We start from the raw sequence: 12,941 nt of genomic DNA on the forward strand, positions 1-12,941 counted from the left end.
GGAAGCATCTCTCACATCAGCTTCATACAGCTGGACTTTCCCTCACATCAGAAATGTGAAGTGAGTCAGAGAGGCAGAAAACTGCAGCGCACAGTTAAAACAACCAGGTTCAAGCTGCCTGTTGTTCCTGCTGCCATTCATTCATTCATTCATTCATTCATTCATTCATTCAACAGTCAGTACTGAATTTTGTTTTATCTAGTTTTACGTTAATGTTTTATCTCATAAGCTTTGCACTGCGCAAATAGTTTTATTGCTCCAAACCCCCATTGCTCCAAACCCACTTATTTATTTTAGACTATAACTATCTGAGACCGAACTACTTTAGACTGGTAAAATGTAGTTTTTAGAATTGCTGTTGTTTGTTTTTTGTTGATGTTGTTGTTGATGTCTTGTTGTTACTGTGTGTGTGTGTGTGTTGGTGCACCAGGGACCAGATGAATTTCCTAAATGGATGATAAGGAAGGAAGGATAAGGAAGGATAAGGAAGTTAAACTTGACTTGACTTAATAAGGATAGCGCTTGCCTGATTTACTTTTAGAAATAATGCAGCCTATGCATGGCTTTACATTAAGAAAGATGCATTTTGTATCAATAGTTTATTTTTATTTTATTTATTATTTATTTTATTTTGTGCAGACGCTCCATCCGCTCCTCCTCCAGCAGCTCTGTACCAGGTCTGTCCCCCAGACTGCTTTGCAGTGACTAGTGGACACAGCAGAGTAATTGGAAAATATGGAAACAAACCGTGACACGAGACGCCTAGAGACCGGAGCTGTCGCACAAGAATATAAAATGAGCGTTGTGTGTGTTTTAATTGTCAGTCCTGTCTGCAAACATCATCTCCCTTAGAGGGAAACAAAGTTTGAGTTTAACTGAATTCGAGTAAACCTGATTATGAGAAAGATTTACTGTGCAGGTGCTGAGAAACAAAGTGTGCACTTCATTTAAAGTGCGCACCTGGGATATGTTCAATTTTCTGTCAACCCGTCATTTGAGACTCACTTGAGACTCATAAGTTTTGCGTTCCAATACACACACACACACACACACACATATTGTATGAGCACATTACCTGACAGTATGAAGAATATCCCGGAGACGAAGGCGAGGATGGTGCGCTGCGGCCGGATGTGTCCGATGTTGCTGATGACGAAGGCGGTGAAGACGAAGAGCAGGGAGACCATGGGGAAGGGAGTGGCGGTCCGCACCATTTCTGGGAGAGGGAGGAGGGAGAGGGAGAGAGAAAGAGAGAGAGAGAGAGAGAGAGAGAGGGAGGGTGAGACATACATAGACTAGTAATTATGCAGGCGCTTGCAAAGGAAAATGTTTTTCAATTAACTCCAGAATTCAAGGCAAAAAGGGGTTTAGTTGAAGACTGCTGAGTGGCTAAATCACTTTTAAATGTTCCTTCGGGAATATTTTTTTAACAATTTAATTGAAAAACTTTTTTTGTGTTTGTGTTTTTTTTTGTGTTTTTGGTGGTACGCACCAAGCTGAGTCTAAAATGCAGCGAACTCTGCAGATGAACTTGAACTTTGTCTCCTCCATTGAATCATCAGTGAGGAAAAATGCATCAAATTCCTTCCTTGAGTTATTTCTACAGACGGTAAACGATGTTTCAAAGTTGTTAAAGGCAAACACATGAGCCAGCTCACTAGAGCAAACTATGAATAATAAAGTCGGACTGCGTTAGCGAGTTCGTTACACGCCTCGTTTACCGAAACGCAAAGAAAACGTCTGTTTACAGAAACAAGAACTTGGAGACGCAGCCGGAAACATCCCCAACGTTTTATTAGCGGCTCTGTAACCGAGACGTGTTGAGAAATAATTGGTTCGGTTTGCTCTCCAGCGCAATCACAGCGCTACGAATGATGTTCTGTTACTTCTCTCTTAAAAAAAAACAAGGAAATAAAGGAAATGAGACTTGCGACGATCCGACGGAAAAACACGTCCTCTCCGATGACAGGACGCCTCCGACATGTGCTCAGAAACATCCGGGTGATACAATAACTTTCTCTGCTCATAAACAGAGAACGACTGGATCTCTGTCTGAGTTTTGTTGAGCACAGAAATCCATGTTTTATTCAGTAAATTCTCCCACTGTGCCACTACAGTGTTATGACTTGCGCGTCTACCTGGGGAAATTTATCTAGCGGTAAACGGGGCAAATGTCTTCCCTCTGGTGTATCCCAAACAACAGTGTGTGTGTGTGTGTGTGTGTGTGTGTGTTTAACTTCAAAGAGACAGAACGCACTGCGGCGGCGGCGGCGGGGGGAAAAAGCACTTTGAAGGCGCTTTCCGTCGAGTTCACAGTGTCAACATCTTAAATCATTAAAACAGCTGTGGGACGGAACGGTTCCCCCGGGGGGGAACGTGGGCCGGCTCTCGGCGATCATCGGCTGCTTCGGAGGAAAACTACGTTCAATTTACACAGAAAATGTGGTTCTTCAGAAGTTCTTAGGGATTTCGGTGAGCGTTTGGTAGTAAATGGAAGCTCATGGCAGACAGATTAAGTTGTTACTTCTCTTTAAAAAAAAAAAAAACAACAAGACTTCAACGATTCGACGGTTAGCAGAGCAGAACGCCACGTCTTCTCTGTCTCCAAAATGTGTTCAGAAATATGCAGCTGATGTATTATTTTTTCTTTTGGTTCCCTGGGGAACGACGATCACGACTGCTTTAGTGGGAAAATATGTTCAGTTTACACAGGATTACTTGGAAAAAATATGTTTCTTCAGAGGTTCTTCGCCCAATATATTGGGATTTTTTTGGTAACCTTGTTGATAGAAAATAGAAAATAGGGGTGAAGCATTGGTTTGGAAGCTGGAGAGAGACAAGAGTGGCGACACTTGAACCCAATGAAACCTCTAATACTGCACCTGTCTGTTTTATGTTTGTCAGTAGGTAGAGGAGTACGGAGCCCGGGAGTGGCCATTGGGAGAGAAAAAAAGTTATATTGAGTCCACGATTTACTGTACCGTGCGCACGTTTTAGTTCATTCGTGCGCACGAGATACAATTCGTTCCCTTGATTTCGATTTTGTTACTGTGCAGTTAAGGAAAAAATGCAACTTAAAAGGAACCTTTCAAATATTGCAGATAGTAAGGATTTGGTATGTTAATATCCATTGTCTGTTTACACTGAATAGGCAAATCCCCCAAATACTGCAACATATTTAGCCACTTAACCTTCAGGCCATGTAAACACAATCAGGTGCTGCAACACACCCAGGACAGGCCACATTTAAACAGAATCACCAATATGTGCACTGACTCTTTATAAGCTCGTGAAGAGCGCATGGATTATATATCCAGAGCACGATATCACTATTTCGAGGGCACGTTTTGGCAATTTGTGCGTACGTAAAGAGGAAATCGAGGGAACGAATTGCATATCGTGCGCACGTTACAGTGAATCGTGGCCACAACATAAATTATTTTTCTCCCGATGGCCACTCCCGGGCTCCGTAGAGGAGAGATTGGGAGCGATTGAAAGATCCCAAAAACGGTTCTGTAAAGCACCTTCATCAGTAACATTCAGTGCTTTTCGGTGCTGTTTTTATTGTACATTCTCTTTAGGTTTATAAAGGTTTAGAACTCTTCACAGGTCTTAGACCTCAGGAACATCGGAGACATGGTTCAAGAAATAAACAATATTTATTCTTCCCCTTTTGGGAAGTACTACCGGTTTGCATGAAGCACACAAGACCAAACTACGCACTAGTTCAGCAGCTTCAGCATAGCTTTTATCATGAGAGCTAGGGTGTACTAGCCTGGTATCCAGCCCCTATGAATCGCAGTTTTCAGCACTCTTCAAATTTGCATGCCGATTCATAAGGAATTGCCATGTAAATTCGAAGAGTGCTGAAAACTGCGATGCATAGGAGCTGGACACCAGGCTAAGGGTGTACTACTTTGATTTTGAATGCTTCATTCAAATTAGTAGTAAAGTGCTGCATGTTACTGATGAAGATGGTATATAGAACCATTTTTGATAAAATTTTATGTGCATTTTTGGTAACTTTTAGATCCTATTCAGAATGTTTGCATACATACATTTTTGTGATTAGTAAGTAACACTAGTTTCTAAATTTCATGATTTAAAAATCATAATCTCATTTAGCCAAAAAAGACAATGATGTAAACAATGTTAAAAAGGGTTATATAGAAGCATTTTTTAAATACTTTTTTAGTCCCTCTATAGAATTTTTGTGTTAACATTTTTAATGTACAGAGTGGTAACTTAGTGCTAAACTGAACATTTTTGGCAAATTTGAGGTCCTACATACATTTCTGTGGTCAGAGACTTGCGCTAACTTGCTCATTTAATTGTCGGCTTCTCATTTTGCCGAAACCGACAACCGACGGTGTTAAAAAGTAGAACTGATGTAAGTGTGGAGACGGTCTTGTACGAACTTGATTTATGAAGGAGAATATGGGCCGTCCACCTTTCAATAGCTCAAGATAGATCAGTAAAGAGAGACAGGACTGTGTGTGTGTGTGTGTGTGTGTGTGTGGTCAACTCACTGAGTATGTTGGCTGTATTCTCTGTAGTAATCTCTATCTCTGGCTCGGTGAAATACTCTGACGCCACACATCTGCCCTTCTCAGGTCCTGAGAGACAGAAAGAAAGAAAGAAAGAAAGAAAGATAAAGAAAGAGAAAGAAAGATAAGCAGACAAACAGAGAGAGAGAGATGTGTGATTGAGTCAGATTTATTTGGGTCTTCTTTGGGTCAGAGAAATATGGAAATATTTGCATATGGAAATAAAACCTGAATAAATTGGCACAAAACAAAAAATAGAGGTTAAAAAACACAGAGGAGGACAGAGAGAGAAACCGAGACAGAGCGACAGAGGAGACAAACAAAGATAGATTTAGAAAAGGACAAATAAAAGAGAAAGGGAGCGAGAGAGAGAGAGAGAGAGAGAGAGAGAGAGGGACAGAGAGAGAGAGAGAGAGAGAGAGAGAGAGGGGAACAAGATGAAAGTGACAGAAAAAAGTGAAGGAGAGGGAGGGAGAGTTGGAGGTCAGGAGGTTCGAGGAAACAAGGTTTTAGCTGAGCGGAGGAGAGACAGGAGCTGAATACAGAGACGGCTATTAACCTGACACACACACACACACACACACACACACACACACACACACACACACACACACACACAATACAGACACATGAACACAAAATATACAAACATATACACAAAAATACTTGTAGTGACGCATACATGTACAAACACACGCTCTCTTGCTGTCTCTCCTCTTCTCTCACTGTCTCTCTCTCTCTCTCTCACACACACGCACACGCACATGCACACGCACACACACACACACACACGCACAGAAGAAACAGACATTCCAAATGCCACCAGCGTCTCCCTCCTCTGACCTTTTGTACCAGGCGTCAGACAACAGGGAAACACAAACATGGCCGCCTCCCCAGAGCAACACCGCCATGACCCGGCAGAGACAGCTACAGTAATAAAGATGCTTGTTTGTAGCTGCAGATGTGTGTGTGTGTGTGCGTGTGTGTGTGTGTGTGTGTATCCGTGTGAATGAACACTTTTTTTTGCCACAGTGCCTTGTTCTTCAACACCCAAATTCAAAACAGAGGTGAGACTCTTCACTCTTCTTTGAAACTTCATCATGTTGTGGTCAGGGCAGGAATTTCACGGGGGCCATGAAGGCCGTGGCCCCTGTGCCCCCTCAGTGTGGCTTTATGCCCCTCAAAAGATTAGATGCCCACAGTGGCCTTGATGCCCCGCCCGCACTGCCCCAGCTGATTTCGCCGTTTTCTCCTCTGCCTCTTTCTCCTCTGCCTCTTTTCTGTCAACACGGTTTTTAGACACCAGTGTCTTCTGTTGAGATTCTGAATTCTTATTGGGCAACAACAAGTGGAAACGCTGCGCACAGAACCAGTGGTGGGTTCGATTTTGAGCCTGGTATGAACCGCTGGAAAACCGGGCTGTTTATTGACGATAATTTGACACAAATCTAGCACCGGCCAACCAGGAGACTTAATCGAACTCATCCTGATGTGCCAACGCCGCAAAGCTGTGACTGAGTGAATTTCTGAGAATAGAAGGTCGACTGAGCTGAGGTAAGAAAGTTTGATAAATTAGCGAACGAATAAGACAAGAAACTCAACATATAATGTTACGCATTGCTCGTATATCACTACAACGTTAGCTGACCCGTGGCCTAAGAAGTGTTAGGTGCCTAATGAGTATTATAGCCTAATGTTTGTAACATTAATGTTAACAAACATAATGTTATCAAACATTTGCTAGGTAGCTGTCAAATCAATGTTATGTTTTTATGTTAGGTAGTCTAACACCGGTAGCTGGCTTCGTTACAACATTAACGTTACTTTCATTCATTTTTTTATACCCAGCAACCATTATTTGAACGTTATTTGAAACCGTATTTGATGGCCTTGCTGCCCTGGCATTTGGCCTTTATGCCCCCCAAAAACTGACAACACCAAAGGCCAAGTGGCCTTGCCCCTAAAATGATGAAATTCCAGGCCTGGTTGTGGTTAAAGACTTTATGTACAAATCAGCTCTGTGCTGCATTATATAATCAATAAAACAAAGTGGTATTATTGTGAAAACTTTAACTGTAAATCTTCATGCTTTAGCTGCCATTTTAATCTCCCATAATCCTCTTCATATGCAAATTAGTTTTGACGACAGGAGAACTTAACTTCTGTGTTCTTCATCTGTTAGCTTGAAATAGTGATGTAAATAGTGATATAAATAGTGATATAAATAGTGATATATGTAGCTAAATGTTTTTATGATCAAAAGACAACATACTCTACTATTTTACAGCACATTGTTGTGTAAGTGCTTCTGTGTGTAGCCTGTAGCCATGTAATATGCTATAAACTATGTTTGCTAGCAGTTTAGGGTTAGGCTAGTTGTTAGTTGCTAATGCTAACTAGCTAGCCAGTAAACTAATGTTACTGTGTTCTCCATAGAAGAGATGAAAGCAGCTGATCAACTGAACCACAGAGCTGAAATCACTTTCAACTAAACTGATCATTAAATAGGTTTATATGTCAACGCCACAAATGCACTGTGGGAATGTAGGCTACACAATCTGTTGTTGTTCTGTTTTTAGTTTGTTTGGGTTTTTTTCAGGTAGCAGGTGTTTGGTGTATTTGCTTGTGCGTTGCATTTTGTGTGTGTGTGTGTCTGTTCTCTCTTTTCGTTCTGCTAGTGTGTGTTTGGTGTATTTGTATGAGTTAAACTGAAGAGACAGACAGAAAGGCACAGCATGGTGGATTCAGGTTTCCCACTTGTCTCTTAAATGGCTGGTGACACCGGTTCCTAACATGCTGAGAGCGAGCGAACGCTTTGGAAAATGTCTTGACATCCAAACAGTGTCACTAACGTTCAAACTGTACAAACTGATCAGTTTTCAGTTGAGTGTTAGCTTTTTCTTATTTTTACCATTAAAAATAAGTCTGTAAAAGTCTGTGAACCTGTCTGTCAAACATTATTCATTATCATAATGCAGTCTAATGTTCTAAAAATGGATAAATCATAAACTATTCTGACTTAATTTACAGCATAAATTATTTGGTGGCACAGGTCCACTGCAAGTTTTCCTACTACCCACAGGACTGAACAGTAGTTTTCCACCAATAGCAACAGTTTGGAGCCCGGTAAAACTGCAAAATGTGGCTGAAATGACTTTGCTTCCTGAAGTTAACAAGCTGCTAACTCTTTAAAGAATTTAATTAGAATGGGTTTCAGTGGAGAGTTTTAGTGTCCCATGATGCTCTAAATACTGTTTCAGAGGCTTTTCCACCCTGAAAAGAAGAAAACTCTGGGGATGAAGTAATTCTTTGGCATGAAAATAGTCAAATTTAAAGATACTGAACGTCGGCACAAAATATCGGCTATCAGGATTTTCCAAAACAAAAATATCAGTATCATATCAGCCTTAAAAAACCTATATCGGCTGAACCCGGGAACAAACATACTGTATTTCCTCTAATATTGGCCCGGGCCTTTATTTACCTCAACTGCAGAGGGTACCAGGCCTTTATTGGAAGCAGGCTTATATTAGAGACAGGCCTTTATTTCTAATTCCCTCTGTTTGAAAAGTATATTTGCTCATATTTTAGTAGTAGTTTTCTGATCTGCTTCTGTTGGGGTTCGTTAGGTAGCCGTTTATTTTATTACTGCAATGCATTACCAATAATTACGGTAATCGACGACGGCACGCTCCAGAGACTTCTGCCAGCCGAGCCATCTTGTGACATACTGCCATCTGGTGGCACTTGTACGTTACTACAAACTACAGTTACATTATATAACAGGCACCAGGAGTTTACCGGTATCCACCGTTGTTTTTTTCCCCGGCCTGTATGTGGGGCCGGCCTTTATTTGTTCATGTCGACCACGGCCCCGGACATTATCGGAGACCCGGCTTTTAATTGACTACCGGCCACTATTAGAGGAAATACGGTAAACAACAAACAAACATAGACAGAAAGAAGAAGAAAAAGCACAACAAATTTAAGCTTTAAATGCACACAAAAAAAAGTGCAGCAGAGCGGTGGCAGACCTGCGACGAAGCAGACCCTCCACAGGCCGGAGTGCAGCGCCATCTTGACCTCGGTGGTCTGGTTCTGCTGCAGGACGATCCCCTCCTCCATCAGCAGCCAGTAGTCCGTCGACACGGCGACGCCCACCAGCAGCAAACCGCAGGCCCCGAACACCGAGGAGAGCAGCGTCAGCGCCCGCGTGCTGAACGAACTCATCTGCGGGGGAGGAGAGGACAATACTCACTTTATTGATCGACTGTGTTTGTGATCAGCTGTGGATTGGCTGTGTCCGTCAAACATGATATTTTAGGTTAGTGGTTCTCAACGTGGGGTCCGGGGACCACCAGGGGTCCTTGAGGTGGTTCCAAGGGGGTCCTCAGCAAATTGATGAATTGTTAAACTTCAACATTATTTCATTTACAAGAAGTTAACACAGTTAGAGAATGTAGAAGAATGACTGTTTGATCATAGTTTCTCTGTTATCTCTCTACCTACAATACAGATAGCCATGAGATTCTGGACAAAATCATATCTAACAATAAAAATATTCTCAGATTTGGGTCCGAGAGACAAAATCTCATCAAATGGGGGTCCGTGGCTCTAATGGGGACTAGATTAGGGGTCCTTGATATGAAAACGGTTGAGAATCACTGTTTTAGGTGATATGGCATTTTCGCGCTGTGTTCCACCACATAAAAAAATGACACTAATTGACCTAATGGGGGCGCTATATTACATTACATTATGTCATTTAGCAGACGCTTTTGTCCAAAGCAACTTACAATAAGTGCATTTTGTCAACAGTAGTCAAACTGACCGTACATCAAAGTCTTCATCAGCTAAGCTTTCAACAGGAATAAGTAGCATTTGTAGAATCTGAGTTTTTTTTTTATTATTTATATAATTAAAGGTCAAAATGTTTAACTTAAATGTGATATCTCAGACACCACTGGTCTGATTTTTAATTAATTTTGGACGGATGATGCTTCTTGACACTGTTCTGGTGTTTAAAAACACCACACTGATTGGCCTGATGGGGGCGCTATCATTTAAGATTGAAATTTCTAAATTTGAGGCCCCAACTCCTGCATTTTAAGTCCAACTGACATGAAACCTGCTTCTTAAATCCAGCTATCCATATTATATTGATTGGTCTAATCAGGCGCTATAGTTAAAGGTCAAACTGTTTAACTCAAATGTGACATCTGAGACCAAACTGGTCCAATTTTGACTGAATGGGGATTTCAAAATATTACACTGACTGGCCTGATGGGGGCGCTATAGTTAAAAGTGAATTTTTCAGACCTTGAAAGGCCATAATAATAATGATGATGATGCATCTTGCCTGCATCATTTGTGCGGGATGAAATGTTTACTTGTTGAATTATAAAAAAATGTATGCACCATAAGAGGGAAGAGGCGAGCAGAAGAAAACATTGATTTGTTTGATTAATTGAATTAAAAATGAGCAGAGGAAAAGAAAATATTGATTTGTGTGTAAATGAATGCAACATGCGAGAGAGGAGGAAAGGAAAGGAGAGGGTGGGAGAAGAGAGAAGGGAGGGAGAGAGAGGAGAAGAAGAAAATATTGATTTTATTTATTTAAAAATAGTAATACTGATTATATTTATTTTTTTAAAACATAAGACAGCATAACAACATAAAGGAGGATAAAAGAGGATAGGCGAGGAGAAGAAAACATTGTTTTGTTGGATTCAATGAATTAAAAATTTAGGAGGAAGGAGAGAGGAGGACAGGAGAGGAGAACAGAGGAAAATGTTGAGTGTATTGATTGAATTTTAAAAAAAATGTAAAGGAGAGGAGGAAAAAAGGAGGGGGTGGGAGAGGAAAAGAGAGAAGAAACTGATTTATTTGACTAATTTTACTAGGAATTAAGGAGGAGAGCTGGAGAGGAGAGAACGAGATGAAAATACAGATTTGTATTGATTAACTGAATTTAAAAACTGAATGAAACACAAGACAGAGGAGATAATAGAAGAACACTTTGAAGTGATTGAATACTTTTATTTAAAAAATTGTACGTGAGAGGAGGAAAGGAGAAGTAAAAAATGACTGGTTCATCCATTTGTTAATTCACTGGTTGAATTAAAAATAATTTCAAACATGTTTAATATGAAAGGAGGAGGAAGAGAGAAAGGAGCGGCGATGAGAGGAGAGAAAAAGATGAAGTTATCGATTTCAACTTTTAAAATATGCAGAGAGGAGCGAAGAGGAGGGAGGATTCTCTGATTTTAATCTTTCTTGACTTTCATTGACTTCAGCTGTTAAATATGTATGTGATATCGGCCAGAAGAGGAGAGGAGAGGAGGAGGAGATGAGAGGAGAGGGGAAGAGGAGAAGAGGAGAGGAGGAGGAGAGAGAGAGGAGAGGAGGAGAGAGGAGAGGAGGAGATGAGAGAGAGGAGAGGAGGAGGGGAGATGAAGGGAGGGGAGGAGAGGATAGGAGAGAGGAGGAGAGAGAAGAGGAGAGGGGAGAGAGGAGAACATAAGATAGAGAGGAGAGAGAAGAGGAGAGGAGGAGAGGAGATGAGAGAGGGAGAGGGGAGAGAGAGAGGAGAGGAGAGAGAAGAGGAGAGGAGGAGGAGAGGAGGTGAGAGAGAGAGGAGAGGAGATCAGAGAGAGAGAGAGAGAGGAGAGAGGAGTGGAGAGGAGAGAGGAGGAGAGGAGAGAGTGAGGAGAGGAGAGAGAAGGAGATGAGAGAGGAGGAGAGGAGGAGAGGAGGAGATGAGAGAGAGAGGAGAGAAGAGGAGAGGAGATGAGAGAGAGGAGGAGAGGAGATGAGAGGGGAGAGAGAGGAGAGGATGAGAGGGAGAAGAGGAGAGAGGAGGGAGGGGAGGAGAGGAGAGAGGAGGGGAGGGGAGGGGAGAGGGAAAACTGAACGGATTTTCACTGACACTCCACTTTCTCATCATATATTGTTTAAAAACTAAAAATGTTGAACACTGCTTTCACAAAAAATACAAAAAATACTAAAGTTTCAAGGCTTTTTTCTTTTTAAATCAATGGACCAATGATAAAATGAAGCCAAAATTTGACAAAATTGAAAAAATCCTGTCTGCCTTCACAAGGGTTTAGACTTTAGCCTCCCATCAGTTCAGTTCAGTTCAGTTCAGTTCAGTTCAGTTCAGTTCAGTTCAGTTCAGTTCAGTTCAATTCAATTCAGTCAAATCCAATCCAAATCAGTTACATTCAGGTAAGCTTTATTTGGCGAAATAGAAGAAAAACGATATTTCCAAAGCATTTCAATATATCGCAAAGCTATTAGTACATTATACCAGTGATCCTCAACCTGGGGGTCGGGACCCCACAGGGGGTCAGGAGATCATTTTTGGGGGGTCACAAGATGACTTATAATATAGGAAAAAAACAACGCCTCTCTCTCTATCACTTTCATATCACTCTCTATAGGAAATGCCATTATCCTATCCTATCATTGAGCAGGAATATATCTCTAAACAAGTGACCAGTGATCAGAAGAGAGGAGGGGAAAGACAAAAAGAGAAGAGAGAAAAGGAGAATATAAAAAAAAAGAGCAAACGTGATAAGAGAACAGAGGAGAACAAAATGAACTTCAGCGGACGAGATGGAAGCGAACAGATAAGAAGCAGAGAAGAACGTCGCCGTCAGGCAGGAGGAGGGAGGGAGAGGAGAGAGAGAGAGAGAGAGAGAGAGAGAGAGAGAGAGAGAGAGTGACCTCATCATTCATGCCAGACGCTGCGGAGCAACATTCAGCGGTGTCAGAAAGGATTCGCTCACTCAGACATGAGTCACCCATTACAAATATTTGATATGGTAAAACACCCTGCGCCTCGGGTGAACTGTGCTGAGCCGAAAAAACAAAACCCTGCAGAGTGAGAGAGGGGAGAGAGCACACACACCAGGTACCAGGTACACACACACACACACACACACACACACACACAGAAAGGTTTCGGGGGACTTGTGTTCCATGAATTCAACTCTCTCTGAAAATAGTGGAGCTTCCTGGTTTGACCTGGACCAAGCAGCATGTGAAAGCCTCCAATACTGGAGCTGCTGGGTGAGTCATACATATTTAAAACTTTTTAGGAAGGGTGTGTGTGTGTGTGTGTGTGTGTGTGTGCGTGCGTGTGTGTGTGTGTGTGTTTTGTGGTTGCAGCGAGTCGAGTGCAACTGTAGTATCATTTTTTCAGGCAACACATGAATTTTAAAAGAAGGTTGTACGATCCAATACACATGAACCCCAAAATATATCAAAAGTGCAGCTGAACATTCAGAAGGCGTATTATCTTTAGCTAGAGCAGGAAGGAAAGAAAGGAAGGAAGGAAGGGAGAGGGAGAGAGGGAGGAAGGAAGGAATGAAGGCAGGAAATAAGGAAGAA

At 41.7% G+C, this 12,941-nt stretch overlaps 1 protein-coding gene across 1 annotated transcript; it reads right to left on the reverse strand.

The window, feature by feature from the left end:
* Positions 1-1,055: 1,055 nt before the first annotated feature.
* On the reverse strand, positions 1,056-8,777 carry LOC139658421 (voltage-dependent calcium channel gamma-7 subunit-like; the record flags this gene model as incomplete). Its single annotated transcript, XM_071536551.1, has 3 exons — positions 8,582-8,777; positions 4,530-4,616; positions 1,056-1,216 (listed from the first exon to the last, which is right to left on the reverse strand). Coding segments are annotated over exons 1-3 (444 nt in total), but the record flags the coding sequence as incomplete, so codon positions are not given.
* Between the last annotated feature and the right edge of the window lie 4,164 nt (positions 8,778-12,941).

The sequence above is a fragment of the Centroberyx affinis genome, unplaced genomic scaffold (assembly GCF_046629955.1).
Source record: "Centroberyx affinis isolate AG114_WGS23_722 - 3 ecotype Tasmania unplaced genomic scaffold, CSIRO-AGI_Caff_v1 ptg002891l_1, whole genome shotgun sequence".
Classification (NCBI taxonomy): Eukaryota; Metazoa; Chordata; class Actinopteri; order Beryciformes; family Berycidae; genus Centroberyx; species Centroberyx affinis.